Genomic DNA, 19,185 nt, shown 5'->3' on the forward strand with positions numbered 1-19,185 from the left:
GTGAAAATGGCCTTGTCCCAACTTTTTGGGGATTTGTTGACACCATGAAATTCTGATTCAACATATTTTTCCCTTAAAATGGTACATTTTCTCAGTTTAAACTTTTGTTCCGTGATTTATGTTCTATTCTGAATAAAATATTAGAAGTTGGCACCTCCACATCATTGCATTCAGTTTTTATTCACGATTTGTATAGTGTCTCAACTTTTTTGGAATCCGGTTTGAACATAATGGAGTATATCAGAAAACCCACAATATAGCACCTGATAGAACCCCCTAACCTCTTGGCCTATAGCAAGTGCTATGGCTATAGTTACGCTGATGTTTCTGGTGTTGGTATTGTTACATATGTCGGACTGCGTAGACCTCACCCACATTTTCGGGAAGGGAGAAAAGTTGCAATTTTTTTTTTGCTAAAGTGGGATTTCCTTTTTTTATAAGTAAATATTCTTTACTTGCTGAAATTGTTCTGTGTCCTGTTTTCTTACATCTATTTACTTTGTTTACTTGCTTACTATTGTCTCAATAAAGGTTGGTTTATTCATTTAAAAAAAAATCTGTTAATTTCTCTGTGAAAATATGAAAATTTTGTATCTTTTTCCAGGTAAAGATGGGATGATCGACTCCCATGGACATCTCTATTTATCTTCCCATCATGAAGAAGAAGATAGCAATATCACACAAGCAAATTCAATAACTCCTAATGTACCCTCAGTCCTTCACAGTGGAGATATATCCACCGATACCGTTGGTCACAAGAAACCTTCAGCTAATCAGTCACTGACTTTCAAACAAATAACTGGACATAGATGGGGGAAAATATTTTTACGTGGGAAACACTTTAAAAAGAAATCTAATCTTCTTGTGCATGAGAAAAATCACATAGAGAAGGGGACATTTTCATGCACTGAATGTGGAAAGTCTTTTACCAGGAAATTACTTTTAGTTAGACATCAAAGAACTCACAAAGTAGATAAGCCATATACATGTTCAGAATGTGGGAAATGTTTTATGTGGAAGGGTTCTCTTGAAAAACATCAGAGAGATCACACAGGGGAGAAGTCTTTTTCATGTTCAGAAGATGGGAGATGCTTTACCCAGAAATCAGATCTTGTGGGACATCTACGCTGTCACTCAAGGAAAAGGGTATTTCCATGTACAGAATGTGGAAAATGTTTTAACCATGAATCAAAACTTGTGAGACATCTAAGAAGTCACACAGGAGAGAAACCATTTTCATGCTCAGAATGTGGGAAATGTTTTAGCCAGAAAACAGGTCTTGTTAGACATCAGACAACTCACACAGGTGAGAAGCCATTTTCATGTTCTGAATGTGGGAAATCTTTTAGGCAGAAATCATTTCTTGTGGAACATTTAAGAATTCACACAGGAGAGAAGCCGTTTTCATGCTCAGAATGTGGAAGATGTTTTACGCATAAATCAACTCTTCTTCATCACCAGAGTACTCACAAACGAGAGAAGTCGTTTTCATGTTCAGAATGTGGGAAATCTTTTAGTCAGAAATCATTTCTTGTGGAACATTTAAGAATTCACACAGGAGAGAAGCTGTTTTCATGCTCAGAATGTGGGAAATGTTTTACCCAGAATTCGAATCTTGCGAAACATCTACAATGTCACTCAAGGAAAAAGCCATTTTCTTGTTCAGAATGTGGAAAGTGTTTTATCCACGAATCAAAACTTGTGAGACATCTAAGAACTCACACAGGAGAGAAGCCATTTTCATGCTCAGAATGTGGGAAAAGTTTTACCCAGATGGAGGGTCTTATTAGACATCAGACAACTCACACAGGGGAGAAGCCATTTTTATGTTCTGAATGTGGAAAGTGTTTTAGTCAGAAATCATTTCTTGTGGAACATCTAAGAACTCACACAGGTGAGAAGCCATTTTCATGCTCAGGATGTGGAAAATGTTTTACCCATAAATCAACTCTTCTTAATCATCAGAGAACTCACGAACGAGAAAAGGCATTTTCATGTTCACAATGTGGGAAATATTTCAGCCAGAAATGGGCCCTTGTTAGACATCAGAGAACTCACACAGGGGAAGAACCATTTTCTTGTTCAGAATGTGGGAAACGTTTTAACTGGAAATGGGTTCTTGTTAGGCATCTGAAAAATCACACAAGGGAGAAACCATTATAATGTTCAGATTGTAAAAAAATGTGGCAGATGTGGCAATTCATTGTAGGACCTGCTGCCTAACAATGCCTTCTGATGTATAAAGTGCAAAGAATACAAGTCACGTCCCCTGTCACCATTAAAGGGCTTGTGTTACCTCGAACATTGGTGGCATATTGCTAGGATATCAATAATAAATAGCACTCTTCTTTGCAAATCCTTAGTGTGGTTTATTAGTTGGACATATTAGCTGGCCAAGTTGCTGGCGGTGCAGTCACTGCTATACCATTTATTAGAGCTTGCTGCTTTTAGGGAGCTGATGGTGTGTACTCAAACTCACTGAAAGATATCTAGTCATGATTATTTCTCCCAAAAAGCCATTCCTGCCTTGTATTCGGCCTGTTTCTCACACAAGGCATTTATTCACCTCCTCCTCCACGGACAACCTTCTGTCACGGCCATGGTCATGGTCGTGACTCCTGTGTCCGCATGCTGTTGCCTGCGGTTTGGTTGTTGTTGTTCAGCCACAGATGAGGGCCGCTAGTATGTTGCCTCACTTGTGGTTGCCGCTGGCAACATGTGGTTGTACTTGGCAGTGTAGCAGCCGGAGCTGGTGCTAGGTTGCTTACTGTCAAGTGCATGCGGTTACACCTGAGTTGTGTGGGTGTATGTATGCACTCTGAATGTCTGGTGTGCACTCTGTTTTATGTTTGGTGTGCACTCTGACATTTTCCTTTTATCTGTGGCTGCCCGTGGCAACGTTTGGGGTTTAGTACATGTGGTGGCAGTGTCTCGGCCTTTTGGCCGGCTCCCAGGACACGTCTGCCACACATGTCGTTGTCAACGGTAACAGCTGCAGTGAGTATTTGTGTCTATTTTCCCTTATGTGGTCTCACTACACTTCCTGGTGTTGGAAGGGTTAATTCCTTTCTGTGTGTGTGTGAACACTGGGTGTGTCTGTGTGGGTGTGACTACTTGGGCCTATAAAGCCTCATTGTTATCTCCAGTCTGAGGGGTACTTCAGCCATGACTAGCTGGAATAGCCTCCTGTGTTATCTCACCTGCCAGTGGGGGCCACCCTTGTGGTCATAAGTTTAAGTTTATGTGTGATGTTTAAGTTGATGTTTTCCATTATTATTCAGTGCAGCTATGGATCTGGGTTCCTGTGTGTGTGCTGAGTTCTATTTTGTATTGTTGTGGACTTCAGCTTGCCTGCACACGGATCCAGTCAGCAAGGCTGTGGCAGGTGGCTGGAATTAGTTCAGTTCATCTGCCATATCCATAGGCCTGTTTCTGTTCCCCTTTTTCCTGCAGCTTGGCCAGTGAGACTCCTGTTCCTCCGTGTCCAGAAGGAACAGGTCGTCTTACCCTTCACTCCTAGTTCAGGGACCGGCGGAGGGTGAGTAGGGATCCGAGGTTCCTGAGCATGGGCCCTCCTACCTTCAAGGTCGGCCCATGCAGCTAGGAGTTAGGGACGGATTAGGGATGCGTTAGGAGGTGACCTGCTCCTTAATTCTCTCGTCCTGGCCGAGCAGTGGTTAACATCTTCTGGCATCGTGGCTTATTCCCCGCCACCTTACCTTCCGTGTCCGTGTTGGTGATCCCTCGTCTCTCTCCATGTTCCTATGTCTGGTCGTCTGCTGGCAGAATTCCGTTAGTGGTCCAGCTGCGTGCTGGTTAGGAGTGTCTGCCGGCAGCGACTGGAGTGGGGACGTGAGTGGAGAGTGGACGCAGTGTCAGTGCGGTCTCCTCGGGCTGTTTCTTTGCTGGTCTCTGGTTCCTGTGTGTTGTTCCAGAGGCTGGCAGTCGGATCCTGGTTCCTGTGTGTTGTTCCAGGGTCCGGCAGCAGTCCTGGGGAGACTCGCAGGTACTGACACTGATTCCCTTTCTCCTATCCCCTTGTGTGAGTCCCTCACTAGTTTTCTTTTTTTTGGTGGGGGGGGGGGGGGGCTTTGGGGGGTGGGAGTGTCACGGCCATGGTCATGGTCGTGACTCCTGTGTCTGCATACTGTTGCCTGCAGTTTGGTTGTTGTTGTTCAGCCACAGGTGAGGGCCGCTAGTATGTTGCCTCACTTGTAGTTGCCGCTGGCAACATGTGGTTGTACTTGGCAGTATAGCAGCCGGAGCTGGTGCTAGGTTGCTTACTGTCAAGTGCATGCGGTTACACCTGAGTGGTGTGGGTGTATGTATGCACTCTGAATGTCTGGTGTGCACTCTGTTTTATGTTTGGTGTGCACTCTGACATTTTCCTTTTATCTGTGGCTGCCCGTGGCAACGTTTGGGGTTTAGTACATGTGGTGGCAGTGTCTCGGCCTTTTGGCCGGCTCCCAGGACACGTCTGCCACACATGTCATTGTCAACGGTAACAGCTGCAGTGAGTATTTGTGTCTATTTTCCCTTATGTGGTCTCACTACACTTCCTGGTGTTGGAAGGGTTAATTCCTTTCTGTGTGTGTGTGAACACTGGGTGTGTCTGTGTGGGTGTGACTACTTGGGCCCATAAAGCCTCATTGTTATCTCCAGTCTGAGAGGTACTTCAGCCATGACTAGCTGGAGTAGCCTCCTGTGTTATCTCACCTGCCAGTGGGGGCCACCCTTGTGGTCATAAGTTTAAGTTTATGTCTGATGTTTAAGTTGATGTTTTCCTTTATTATTCAGTGCAGCTATGGATCTGGGTTCCTGTGTGTGGATGTGTGTGTGCTGAGTTCTATTTTGTATTGTTGTGGACTTCAGCTTGCCTGCACACGGATCCAGTCAGCAAGGCTGTGGCAGGTGGCTGGAACTAGTTCAGTTCATCTGCCATATCCATAGGCCTGTTTCTGTTCCCCTTTTTCCTGCAGCTTGGCCAGTGAGACTCCTGTTCCTCCGTGTCCAGAAGGAACAGGTCGTCTTACCCTTCACTCCTAGTTCAGGGACCGGCGGAGGGTGAGTAGGGATCTGAGGTTCCTGAGCATGGGCCCTCCTACCTTCAAGGTCGGCCCATGCAGCTAGGAGTTAGGGACGGATTAGGGATGCGTTAGGAGGTGACCTGCTCCCTAGTTCTCTCGTCCTGGCCGAGCAGTGGTTAACATCTTCTGGCATCGTATGGCTGAGGGTTTTCCCCATCCTCAGCCGTCACACCTTCTGTCCCCAACAGCAGCATGGTACAGTGTTGCTCCCACTCCCCCTCCTTCCTATTACATGTGTCAAGTCAAGCGTTGCCATGTAGTGTTGGAGCTGATCAGCCTGGGCGAGAGTAGCTACACAGGCTGGCAATGTCCAGGAGACTGTCCTTGCATTTCAGCCATTCTTACGTGACGAGGGATGCTCTCCTGGGCTTGCAGTGATAGAATGGTCTGCCATTACACCACTTAATCCGCGATATTCCAACTCGCTGGAATTCAAATTATTTTGTCATGCACCAAATGGCCTCAGCAGGGAGCATATGTTGTTTCGAGATCAGGCACTGGCAGCTCATTAAAAATGTGTGTCAGGTGCAGAAGTCCTTTATAGAGGCCACAAAATTTGTCAGTAGGGACAAATGCGGCGTTAAAGGGGTATTCCCATCTATATAATCAAGTTTCATTCAATTACACCCCCCCCAATAAACTTTTTACTAAATACAACCAATTTAAAAAAACCTACTATTCTTTTATAAAATCAAATTCAAAAAACACTAGTTTATAAGCGCTGCCCATGGATACGGCCGCCGCTCGCCGGCCGCATCCATTGGCCGCGCTTGCGCACTCCTTCCCTGGTGATCTAGCGGCGGCTGTACTTTTTATCAAGATCGCGCACGTCGCCGGGCGGTCCGCGCATGCGCAGATCTATTTTCCTTTGAGCCGCGTTGTAGCGCAGCAAAGAGGAAAATAGATCTGCGCATGCGTGGCCGATTACTTCGTGGAAGGGAGAGAGGACTCAGAGAGCGGACGGCGTGGGAGAGACAGCGGGGTGAGTATATGTTATATATGAGATTGGGGGCTGATGGAGGCACTTGAGGGGGCAGACGGACTGACTGATATTTGGGGCGGATGGATGATGATGGTGGGCTATTGAGGCTAATGGGGTAGGGCAAAATGAGGCTAAAGGGGGGGCTATATGAGGCTAAAGGGGGGGCTATATGAGGCTGATGGGGGCGCTATATGAGGCTGATGGGGGCGCTATATGAGGCTGATGGGGGCGCTATATGAGGCTGATGGGGGCGCTATATGAGGCTGATGGGGGCGCTATATGAGGCTGATGGGGGCCTATATGAGGCTGATGGGGGCTATATGAGGCTGATGGGGGCTATATGAGGCTGATGGGGGCTATATGAGGCTGATGGGGGCTATATGAGGCTGATGGGGGGCATATGAGGCTGATGGGGGGCTATATGAGGCTGATGGGGGCCTATATGAGGCTGATGGGGGCTATATGAGGCTGATGGGGGCTATATGAGGCTGATGGGGGCTATATGAGGCTGATGGGGGGCATATGAGGCTGATGGGGGCTATATGAGGCTGATGGGGCTATATGAGGCTGATGGGGGCATATGAGGCTGATGGGGGGCATATGAGGCTGATGGGGGACTATATGAGGCTGATGGGGGCTATATGAGGCTGATGGGGGCTATATGAGGCTGATAGGGGGCTATATGAGGCTGATGGGGGACTATATGAGGCTGATGGGGGACTATATGAGGCTGATGGGGGCCTATATGAGGCTGATGGGGGCGATATATGAGGCTTATGGGGGCCTATATGAGGCTGATGGGGGCCTATATGAGGCTGATGGGGGCTATATGAGGCTGATGGGGGCTATATGAGGCTGATGGGGGGCATATGAGGCTGATGGGGGGCTATATGAGGCTGATGGGGGCTATATGAGGCTGATGGGGCCCTATATGAGGCTGATGGGGCCCTATATGAGGCTGATGGGGGCTATATGAGGCTGATGGGGGCTATATGAGGCTGATGGGGGCTATATGAGGCTGATGGGGGGCATATGAGGCTGATGGGGGCTATATGAGGCTGATGGGGGCTATATGAGGCTGATGGGGGCTATATGAGGCTGATGGGGGCTATATGAGGCTGATGGGGGGCATATGAGGCTGATGGGGGCTATATGAGGCTGATGGGGGCTATATGAGGCTGATGGGGGGCATATGAGGCTGATGGGCGCTATATGAGGCTGATGGGGGCCATATGAGGCTGATGGGGGCTATATGAGGCTGATGGGGGCTATATGAGGCTGATGGGGGGCATATGAGGCATATAAGGATATGTAGCAGAGCTAGGTATGCGCTGGTACATTCTCAGTGATTGGTGAGGTGGGGATTATCAATATATGGCATATAAAGAATGGTGGAGAGATATTACAGGTGTAGGACTGACATAAAATGGTTATGTAGCAGAGCTAGGTATGCGCTGGTACATTCTCAGTGATTGGTGAGGTGGGGATTATCAATATATGGCATATAAAGAATGGTGGAGAGATATTACAGGTGTAGGACTGACATAACAGGGATATGTAGCAGAGCTAGGTATGCGCTGGTACATTCTCAGTGATTGGTGAGGTGGGGATTATCAATATATGGCATATAAAGAATGGTGGAGAGATATTACAGGTGTAGGACTGACATAACAAGGATATGTAGCAGAGCTGGGTATGCGCTGGTACATTCTCAGTGATTGGTGAGGTGGGGATTATCAATATATGGCATATAAAGAATGGTGGAGAGATATTACAGGTGTAGGACTGACATAAAATGGTTATGTAGCAGAGCTAGGTATGCGCTGGTACATTCTCAGTGATTGGTGAGGTGGGGATTATCAATATATGGCATATAAAGAATGGTGGAGAGATATTACAGGTGTAGGACTGACATAAAATGGTTATGTAGCAGAGCTAGGTATGCGCTGGTATATTCTCAGTGATTGGTGAGGTGGGGATTATCAATATATGGCATATAAAGAATGGTGGAGAGATATTACAGGTGTAGGACTGACATAAAATGGTTATGTAGCAGAGCTAGGTATGCGCTGGTACATTCTCAGTGATTGGTGAGGTGGGGATTATCAATATATGGCATATAAAGAATGGTGGAGAGATATTACAGGTGTAGGACTGACATAAAATGGTTATGTAGCAGAGCTAGGTATGCGCTGGTATATTCTCAGTGATTGGTGAGGTGGGGATTATCAATATATGGCATATAAAGAATGGTGGAGAGATATTACAGGTGTAGGACTGACATAAAATGGTTATGTAGCAGAGCTAGGTATGCGCTGGTACATTCTCAGTGATTGGTGTGGTGGGGATTATCAATATATGGCATATAAAGAATGGTGGAGAGATATTACAGGTGTAGGACTGACATAAAATGGTTATGTAGCAGAGCTAGGTATGCGCTGGTACATTCTCAGTGATTGGTGAGGTGGGGATTATCAATATATGGCATATAAAGAATGGTGGAGAGATATTACAGGTGTAGGACTGACATAACAGGGATATGTAGCAGAGCTAGGTATGCGCTGGTACATTCTCAGTGATTGGTGTGGTGGGGATTATCAATATATGGCATATAAAGAATGGTGGAGAGATATTACAGGTGTAGGACTGACATAAAATGGTTATGTAGCAGAGCTAGGTATGCGCTGGTACATTCTCAGTGATTGGTGAGGTGGGGATTATCAATATATGGCATATAAAGAATGGTGGAGAGATATTACAGGTGTAGGACTGACATAACAGGGATATGTAGCAGAGCTAGGTATGCGCTGGTACATTCTCAGTGATTGGTGAGGTGGGGATTATCAATATATGGCATATAAAGAATGGTGGAGAGATATTACAGGTGTAGGACTGACATAACAGGGTTATGTAGCAGAGCTAGGTATGCGCTGGTACATTCTTAGTGATTGGTGAGGTGGGGATTATCAATATATGGCATATAAAGAATGGTGGAGAGATAGGGTAATACACTGATATGTGGCTGAGTTGAATATGCACGTTATTACTCTAATGTAGTACAGCTCTAATGGTAACAAATCTGCATCTGTGCTGTTCAGTGATTTTTTTTTTATAGGAGACAAAAAAACGAATCATATGGATACTAGCAGACATGCATTTGGGCTGCAGTAAATTACAGTTTCTGCTGCACAGATAGGGTTTGGAATAGATATGAAAACTTTTATGTGTAGTTCGTATTCAGGTCATCTAAATGGTAGTCAATAAAATCACTGACCATTGCTCCACGGACTGATCTGAGTCCTCAGCAGGAGAGATGAGCTTCACAGACACTTCCTGGTACAAGCCAGACTGGTGAGTCATACTTTTCACATGAACGAGCACGTAGGACTCAGCTCTCAGTGTGATGTCATAAGGAGGCGTGGACAGGCTTCAGTCTAGCTGCCTAAGCCCGCCCAGCCTTAGAAACAGAAAAACAGGAAGTGATTTGTGAAGTAACTGCAACTCTGGCTGATTTTGCAAGATGGGAATACCCCTTTAACAATCTATTTCCCCTCATATTTATCTCAGAACAGACTCTAATGCTCATGCGAAGAATAACAGCTAGCACATCTTGCTTTCCTCCCTGTAGTTATTAGGGAACCACAAGGAGAGAGTCCAATGAAGGATGAGGAGCTGCCAGTGGAGGAGGATGAGGTGAAGGATGATAATCACGACACCTAATCGTCTTAGTAGGGGGTGGAGCCAGAAAAAACTGGCTCCTCGGGCATGCTAGCCAGAATGGGGACCTATATGCTTGCTTGCTTATGTACGGACATGCATATCATTCACATCAAACAGTCTAATGATTACTGGATATCCATGCTTTTAGACCCCCGCTATTTAAGCTAAATTAGGGAATGCTTTCCTCCCCCAAAAGGGAGGCCAAATTACGTTATTACCCAGAAACACTGTGTACACAGCGTGCTGCCGCTTTCAGCAAGCAGATGCCTGCCACTAGCGTGTCTGACAGGGAGACTCCTCTCCGGGTCCTGCAGGGTCACCCATCTCCTGCCGCAACAAACAGCAGTAGCCGCCGCAGCAGCCAGTTCAGTCTCCTCAACATGATAGAACAGTTTTTCACCTGCTGCACCATGCTGAGGCAAATCAGCAAGTGGAGACCTCTCACCTCAGTTTCCAGGTTAGGCCTACCTGCTCTCTGTCTTCATTCTTGCCCAGCCTCCAGTGTCATCTTAGAGAGGGTTTTTAGCGCTGCAGGCAATGTGGTGCTACCCAAACAGACCAAGTTGTCCTCCTCCAGTGTCCAAAACATCACTTTTGCTAAATAAGCCATGTCTGGATTTGAAAGGATTTTCACACTCTTCTGACTGAGGCCAATAAATAGATCTAGCCTCGGTGATGGTGCCCCATCTTTCCACTGTTGTTGTCTGCCCATCATCATCTTCTGTACAGCTGCTGCCACCGCCATCATACCACTACTGCTGTATGCCTGCCAACATGTACCATAGGGCTGCTGCCAGCACCTGCTTGTTGCCATTCCCCTACTGCCACCACTATTAAATGCTTTGGGCGCAATATTTTTTTATTATTGCATTATACTTATTTTGAGCTAAAAATAATTTCTACTGGTCTTTATTAACAATAAGGAATCCTTTTTGTGTATGGAGCTGACATGCTCTACTAGCTGCCTATGGATGTTTTGTCTTTTTCGTCATCTGAGGAACAGCAGGACTTCTTATCTCTGCTTTCTTACATTATAAATAGTGATGAGTAACAAAGACTATTATTCGTTTTCACAATATTTCACAAATTTTTTGCCTAATATTCGCCATAAATTAGCAAATTCTAAAATTCGTGATCTTCAGTCATTATTTTCTTGATTGCAAAAAATGGCAATGTAATATGCACATATTGTGTGCGCAAAACAGGCGTGGCTCACTTTGCTAGAGGAGCGGCCCCGTGCAGGCAGCAGTCCAGCACTAGAACCAACTCTCCTACCACGACAACCGCTGCCGGCACACAGCAAAAAATGTTTTACAGCCAAAAAAACTATACAAAGAAGACAAAGAGGGACCTTGAGATGACTTTATTGGGTTTGGGACAATGGGTCAAAAATCTAATAAAATAGGGATTCAGAAAAATAGACAGAAAATGACTTTTTTTTTTCAAAGACGAAAGACAAAGACACTAATCCCTTACACAGCAGAGTAATTCCTATCACAGGACACAAATCCCTATCACAGCACAGAAAAACAGACAGCAAATGAAGTACCGATATTCGCAATAAAAATTCACGATTAGAATATTAGCGATCAACACTAATTCTAAATACTCATTAAAGCTCAATCCTTATCTTACTAATAAGAATGTGCCTTGAATAAGTGTTTATGACCTCTTAATAGTTTAGAGATAAGGCTTCTTAGATAGGGCACAAAGTGAAAGTACCAGTCGCACAACTAGAAAAACAGTTAACCCTTTGTGACAGAACAGCTCCATAGTTTTAATAAAGGCCAATTGAAAATATGATTTTTAGCCAAAAATAAGTTAAATGCCATCATTAAAAAAAATGCCTCCAAAGGTGTACATAGTCTTTAAAGCTACGCATCCACCGCTACTACTACTACCCATACACAGCCAATCTACTGCTTTATATGTTTCATGCTATGCTGCTTCTGCTGCCACTACTATTGCGGTCCTTTTCCACATCCACCCTGTACGTTCTGAACACTTTTTAATCTGACAATTAACACTTGTGTGTGTTGTGTGGACAGACATTCTGACCCCATCAAGGCATAATTTTGGGATGCTTGGTCCCAACAAGCCACTGTTTTTCTTTTTTCTTTATCCCATATCACTGTTTGTTTGAACATCATCTGCCACTGATAAGGGAACATTTTTGAAAGCTTTAGAATATGAAAAAGCACGAGACATGTGCTGGCGCGGTGTGTTTTAAAACGAGCTGTTGGTTAATGCCGTCAAATGTGTGTTAACCCGTAGCTATATATGTCAGTTTCACTCAGATATGATTTGCAATATATTGTCATTGCATTCAAGAGCTTAGGGAGGGGGAGAGAAAAAGCCAAAATAAACCAATTTTCAGGGCAATTGGAGTCACCCCACCCAGTCACTTTAATTCAGGTAGCATCCAATCAGGTCCAAACAGAACTTTTTTCCAAAATTCGGTGAACCACAACTGAATTTAAAAAGGTTCACTCATCTCTAGTGCGTCACTTACAAAAGCAAAGATAGAACCAGCAATGGCCACCCTAATAACATTGTTCAAAGTGTCAGCACCCCCGGTGTTCAGCTCTCTCCAATGCACATGTGCTTGTGCTCCCGCGTCATAATGTGATGACATCACTACATGGCAAAGGGATCATAGCCAGTACGCTTGCGTGTAGACACGTGTGCTGGTAACTTAGCAACAGCCAAGCCAACAGCTTTGATTGTAAAGTGCCTCATACTCCTATTCAGTGTCTGACTATCCAATGATACTGAATGACAGCCATGGTTAGTGTATGGGGAAGACATGAATATAAATGGAACAAAATAAAAATCCTTAAGCCAAACAAAATTGTGAAACATTTTTAACCCTTTCTCGACGTGATGTAATAGTACATCACATGTCAGGTCTTTAAAGATGGCACCTGCTCTGAAGCAGAGTTCCCAGGTGCCTGCTGTTTCACACAGCAGACACCTGGGGATAAAGTCTGCAACTGGCGGTAATGCCGCTTGCAGACATTTAACTTCTCAGATGCCGTGGTCAAATGTGACCACAGCATCTGAAATGCAAAAAAAACAGAAGCATGCGGTTCCCAGGCAGGAACGCCTACCCCGGGCTGAGATCAGGGAAGGCGTTCCACTGCAGTAATAAGTTAGAGCCTGTACTGGGCTTCGAGGCTATTACTGGTACATTCCAATTCAGGAATTTGAAATATACTGATCTTTGTATAGGGTAATGGATAAAATGCCATTACTTTATACGAATTGCAATCTAATGATTGCATGTTGTGGTCCCCTTTGGGACCTAAAATTGTTTTTTAAAATGTTTTAAAAAATATAAACAAATTTATCTAAAAATTCAAATCACCCCCTTTTCCCCAAAATAAAAAATCATCATAGACAGCTTTGCATCTGAAAATGCCTGTACTATTAAAATATTAAACATCTTATCCCATACAGTGAACGGCGTAACAGGAAAAAAAATCAATACGGCCAATTCACTGTTTTTTTCATCACTTCACCTCCCCAGTATAAAAAGTGATCAAAACATCACACCCCCCAAAAAAATTGTATCAATAAAAACTACGGATCATCCCACCAAAAATCGAGTCCTCACACTGCTTCGTAGACATAACTATTAAAAAGTTATGCGGGTCAGAATATTCAGGTGAAAATAATAATTAAAGGGGTTATCCGAGTTATTTTTTTGTTCTTTCTATGTTCCTAACTGGGCAAATATAACAACTTTACAATTAACTCACTTTATCTCCAGTTGCTGGTTTCTCAGATTTCACTCAGGGTCACATGACCGGTGATGTCAGCTTCTCTCCCTGCTCTGATGATGTTCATTCATAAGCCTGTAAAGGAGATGTTACTGTGCTGGCCACGCCCCCTTCACTGCCGGGCTGCTCTCTATCCTAGGATTCTTAACCCCTTCAGCTGCACAGACACAGGGCTGAAGTGTTTACTGTGTAGCTGCAGGCAGTGAGGAGACAATTGCTGGGCACAGGAGCTGAAAGAGAAGTTCTGCAAAGCATTACAGGTAGGGGGAAGATCCTGTGTGTATTAGCAGTGTCATTATACAGCTGGGACTTGTAGTTCTACACGTACAAGTTGCTGTTTTCTCCCAGCACTCAGGGCAGCTCTTGTATCCACTCCCTTGGCAGTGTCATTATACAGCTGGGACTTGTAGTCCTACACATACAACATGCTGCAGAGTCTCCCAGCAGGCAGACATGTCACTCAGGGCAGCTCTTGTATCCACTTCCTTAGCAGAGCAGGGGGAGGGGCAGAGATTTTTTTTATTGCATGTAAACAAAGGCCCAGAAAAGAACCAGGGAAATGAGGAAATATATATATTTTTTGGGCATAAAACTTGCTTAGCTCAGTTATACATCAGATTTTCAGTGCTATATAATTTTTTTTCATAACTCGGACAACCCCTTTAAGTTGTTTTCAAAGTTTTTTTGTTCAGAAAGACAATACAAACGTGGTATCGCTGTAATCGCAGTGACCTGGAGAATGAAGGGAACAGGTCAGTTTTATCTCATAGGAAACCCCATAAAGACAAAATCCATAAAACTCTGAAGGAATTACATTTTTTTTTTTCCAGCTTCCCAATACATCCTATGCAATATTAAATGGTGCCATTAGAATGTACAACTTGTCCTTATACGGCTATGTGAACGGAAAAGTAAAAAAGCTATGGCATCAAGAAGACAGGGAGTAAAAAACAAAAACACAAAAATGGAAAATTGCTCGGTCATGAAGAGGTTAATATATCTCAGCTGTCGAGTAAAAACCCTGGAATTCTGCGTACAGGGTATTGAAGAAAAGTGAGAGTCTCTGAGAGACTTAATGCCGGAGATGATAAGACGCAGAGGTGGTGGGAACGTCCTCATGTGTCTTTGGCTAACTATGGAAGATGGCTTCTCCATTCTAGCTTCCACACTACTCAACTGCCAGGAGCAACTCCACCAGACGCAACCTAAAAGTTAGTGGCTGTAGGACCTTTGATGATGTCACAGTCATGTGATCAGTTACATGGGAGGGCTGTAAATGTTACTGGCTGTAGGACCTTTGATGATGTCACAGTCATGGGATCAGTTACATGGGAGGGCTGTTAATGTTATTGGCTACAGGACCTTTGATGATGTCACAGTCATGTGATCAGTTACACCCCACACGGCTGTCCTTGTTTTGTATTCAGGTAAAGAGAGATTGTTAAAGTTTTGCACTTGGGACTGCTTGTTGTCAGGGATGTTATTTTACATGGGACTGTATTTTGGAGGAGGCTGCGGGGAGTTTTATTTACATGTGAATGCATGTTGGAGGAGTCTGAAGGGAGAGAGATTGATGTTTTTGCAGGTGAGCTGCCTGTTGGAGGGGTAGTGAGGTTCTCCTGTACCTTCTGGTGCTTGGTGGTCTTCCAGGTTCCTGATATTGATGGCCTGTCCTCAGGTTAGGTCATTAATATCTGATCGGTGGAGGTCTGACACTCCTGCACCCCCACCAGTCGACTGTTCCCTGCAGCCTCCAGTACAGAACCTAGCTCATAATTGGAACAGGAAGCAGACGGCTCCGTTCAAGGTGTAGTGGCCGTGCTGAGTTACTGCAGCTCAGCTACCACTGAATAGAGTGCTGCGCTGCAGTACCCTACATTACGGACCTGTGCTTCCTGTTCTAGGTTCTGTACCGGAGGCTGCAGGGAACAGCTGATCTGTGGGAGTACAGGGTGTCAGCATACCTCCCAACATCCGAAGAGGAACAGTATGTGCGGCGCAAATGTTTTCAGCATTATGTCACGCCTCTAACTCCGCCCCAAAACATAACTAAACAACAAATCTCCTCTAGTCCCCTAAATGCCCCAACATATTAATTATTCCTCCTTTATGCCACCACACAGTGGTTATGCCAGCATTGTGCCTACTTCACAGTAGTTATGCCCAGATATGTGCCCCCTCACAGTAGAGATGCCTTGATATGTGCCCCCTCACAGCGATGCCCATATATGTGCCCCTCACAGCATTGTGCCTTCTTCACAATAGTTATGCTCAGATATGTGTCCTCTCACAGTAGCGATGCCCAGATATGTGCCCCCCTCAAAGTAGAAATGCCCAGATATGTGTCCTCTCACAGTAATATGCCAAGGTGTTCCCTCGCATTAATATGCAAAGTTATGTGCCCCCTCACAGTAATATGCCCAGCTGTGCCCCTTCACAGTAATATGCCCAGTTATGTGTCCCCTCACAGTAATATGCCCAGGTAAAGTAATATGCCCAGCTGTGCCCCCTTCAGCAGACGCAGTGTAGAGGCAAAAGACCAGGTTGTAAATCACTCTTCAGTGTTTATTCACACTTATAACACAGCAGTCACTTTTCAGGCTCGGTGCTTGTTCACACACAGAAAAACTAAATAAAGTTCACCTGGTCTCCTGGGTGTCAGTTCACACCCGGCTGAATGCTCAGCCTCAGACACTCCACTTGCAGGCTTTAAGGCATCCTGCTTGCCTGACACACGTTCTTCAGACCTCAGCACAGAGATCTCCAGAGCTCCACTGCCGGGTGGTGTGGATTACCTCCCTCTGACAGTGGAGCTCTGGAGATCTCTGTGCTGAGGTCTGCAGACCGTGTGTCAGGCGAGCAGGCCGCCTTAAAGCCTGCAATTGGACTGTCTGAGGCTGAGCATTCAGCCGGGTGTGAACTGACACCCAGGATACCAGGTGAACTTTATTTTGTTTTTCTGTGTGTGAACAAGCACCAAACCTGAAAAGTGACTGCTGTGTTATAAGTGTGAATAAACACTGAAGAGTGATTTACAACTTGGTCCTTTGCCTTCTACACTGCGTCCGCTGACCTGCCTACCAGAGCGAATCCCCACAATTTGGTGGAGGATGCGGGCACCAGGGCACCTGAGGGCACCAGCAAGCATTATTTGTGTGGAGTGCTGCAGAAATTGCTGTACGCGGATATAAAGTGTTGCTAGCGGCAAGCATCCGCGCCGAACAGTAAAAGGCAAAGTGTTGCTGGGAGCAGCGACAAGACAGAACGAACAGGTGCTGCTGACTGCTGCTGTAAGGCTGTGTGGAGCTTAAAGGTCCAGTAGCCCTAATTTACAGAGACTAACCTGTGGAAATTTTTTGGTCAAAATGGCGACCTGGGTGAAAGATGGTCCGGCGTGGTGGAAACCACTCATACCGAGGGTAGTGGCCCATTTTGGCGAAAAACCAAGGCCACAGAGGAAGTAATGGAGCAGCTGGTGCTGGAAACTAATTCCTTGTTGAGAAAGCCGAGTGCTGCACTTGGAGAGACTGCTCTGAACTTGGCTGAGAGTGGAGTGCTGGAGGAAAAGATATATGCCGTTGCCAAGGGCAACCGACAGGAAGAGAGTGAGATGGAGAGCGGTGCGGCTCTCAAGAGTTCTGGCATTACCTGCCAGTGGGTGCGGCTGGAGTGACCGGAGTCGAGGTGTTTCCAATGGCAACGACTGCACTGAGCAGCCTCTGTGTGTTCGGATGACCCGGAACCAAGGGCTGGAGGTTCCCAACATCCCGATGAAGATGACTGCTGTGGAGACGTGCGTACAGCACTTGAGAGCTCCAAACCCATGATGACTGTGGGTAAGAGCGTTCCAGTTGTTTCTTCTACAGTAGTTAAAGTGACAGGGAGCAAAGCTCTGGAGGTTTGGCATGTTCCTGACCGGTGCCCTAATGCCTCGGAGACCATGAGTGGTGATGTGGGCCAGTGGCAGTTGCTATCTGCCGAGCCATTCAGTGTGGAGACACCGGGACTAGAGACTGCGCCGAGAATGTGCGACATTGTGGTGTATGGCAGTCCAGTCCAGGCGGTGTTGGAAGCGGAGAGCCAGGGGAGCCTGGTTGATGCCAGCCGGGAAGCTGTGAACTATGTGCGGGACTTTCATGGGGATAGCATGAACTGTCCGGTGGCTCTCACTGAGTGTGAGACTCAAGTGGGAACTGGGATCTTGGTGATGTTAAAATGCTCGTACATGAGATGAAGTGGGGCCGTGGTTTTCTTTTGGTATGGGGACTGTGGGGAAACACTTCTGCAGCTAGTGAGGAAACTCCTGCAGAACCAGTACCGACCCCTTTAAGTGATGTGACCATAAAAAACAATGGTGCTTGTAAAATGCAAAGTAATGGTGCCAAGAGTGTGGGAATGCATAATGAAAATGTGATGTCATATGAAATATGTGGTGACAGTGGCATGCCTTTTCCGTTGCAGGATGTGGTCAGGGGAATAGCGCTTTCTGGGGAAAAAAATTAAAAAGAATGCAGAAGTGTTGATAAATGTTGAGAGAATACAGCTGGGGGAACCCAATGTGGAAAGTGTGGCAGTGCTAGGGGGTGCACCACATGTACCAGAGGTGGATAGACAGTCTCACAGGTTTCTATGGTTAATAAGAAAATGTCCCAGGTGGGGATTGACTCATCGGTGCCCCTAGAGGTCAGGATTAATAATGACACAAGCTGTGTATGCGACGTATGTGCTGTGACCGATAGCAGGCCGAGGCTGCCATGTCAAGGTACTAAGAAACCAAGGTGGTTGCTTGTGGCAACCAGACGTCTGTGGAATCTGACGGGATGAGTGGCAAGTCTGTGAGCTTGGTGTTTGTGGGAAGCTGGGCATGGGTCTGGCGGAATAAAGGGAAGGTTATAGGCCAGGTGGTTGCCCTTTTACCAGCCTCCTGTGGTTATGCATGTGTTCACCCTCACGGGCTTGAACAAAAGGGGGGTATGACATGAAAACCTGTTGTCTGCGAAGGTATTTGTGAGGATGATCCGCGTAAAGAAAGCTATCCCTCACAATACTCACCTCATTCCCCAACAGCAGCAGCAGGATGATGCACAGAGCCCCCGGCCGCCCCCTGCCCAGACCAGCAGTGTGGAGCGCAGACAGGGGAAGGAATGATGGAGCAAAGAGCGGACGGACGGATTTCTGCTTCATCATTACAGGCAACTGTCTCTGCTTCCTATGGAAACAGGGGCGGCTGCCAGAACGCGGGACATACCTCCCCCATACCGGGACCGCGGGACAGCCACTCAAATCTGGGACTGTCCCGCAGGATCTGGGGAGGTTGGGAGGTATGATGTCAGACGCTCACAGATTGAATATCAATGACCTATACCAAGGATCAGAAACCTTAGACTCTCCAGCTGCTGTGAAACTCAGCTGCTCTTCTAACTCCCATAGAAGTGAATAAAGCATTCTGGGAGTTGTAGTTTCTGAACAGCTGGAATGCCGGAGGTTGCTGATCCCTGACCTATACTGAGGATAGCATATCAAGAAATCTCAGGAGGACACTACACATGCAGTGTGAACAAGGCCTAATGGTAGGCTGTTCTGGATTAAAGGGGTTTTCCTGTCTCACAATGGG

The 19,185-nt window shown here is 45.9% G+C and overlaps 2 protein-coding genes across 3 annotated transcripts in view; both read left to right on the forward strand.

The window, feature by feature from the left end:
• LOC122934779 (gastrula zinc finger protein XlCGF57.1-like) overlaps positions 1-2,335 on the forward strand; it is a 28,512-nt gene extending 26,177 nt beyond the window's left edge. The window contains exon 3 of the mRNA XM_044290476.1: positions 605-2,335. Within this exon, the coding sequence (XP_044146411.1) occupies positions 605-2,163 (1,559 nt within the window). The 3' untranslated portion in view covers positions 2,164-2,335. The remainder of the gene's footprint in view (positions 1-604) is intronic.
• Positions 2,336-14,961: 12,626 nt separating this feature from the next.
• The window catches only part of LOC122934773 (zinc finger protein 883-like), a 45,247-nt gene continuing 41,023 nt past the window's right edge, over positions 14,962-19,185 (forward strand). For both annotated transcript variants that reach the window (XM_044290468.1, XM_044290469.1), the window contains exon 1: positions 14,962-14,998. The gene's annotated coding sequence lies outside the window, so the exon portion shown is untranslated. The remainder of the gene's footprint in view (positions 14,999-19,185) is intronic.

This window comes from Bufo gargarizans, chromosome 4 (assembly GCF_014858855.1).
Source record: "Bufo gargarizans isolate SCDJY-AF-19 chromosome 4, ASM1485885v1, whole genome shotgun sequence".
In the NCBI taxonomy this organism is placed as follows: Eukaryota; Metazoa; Chordata; class Amphibia; order Anura; family Bufonidae; genus Bufo; species Bufo gargarizans.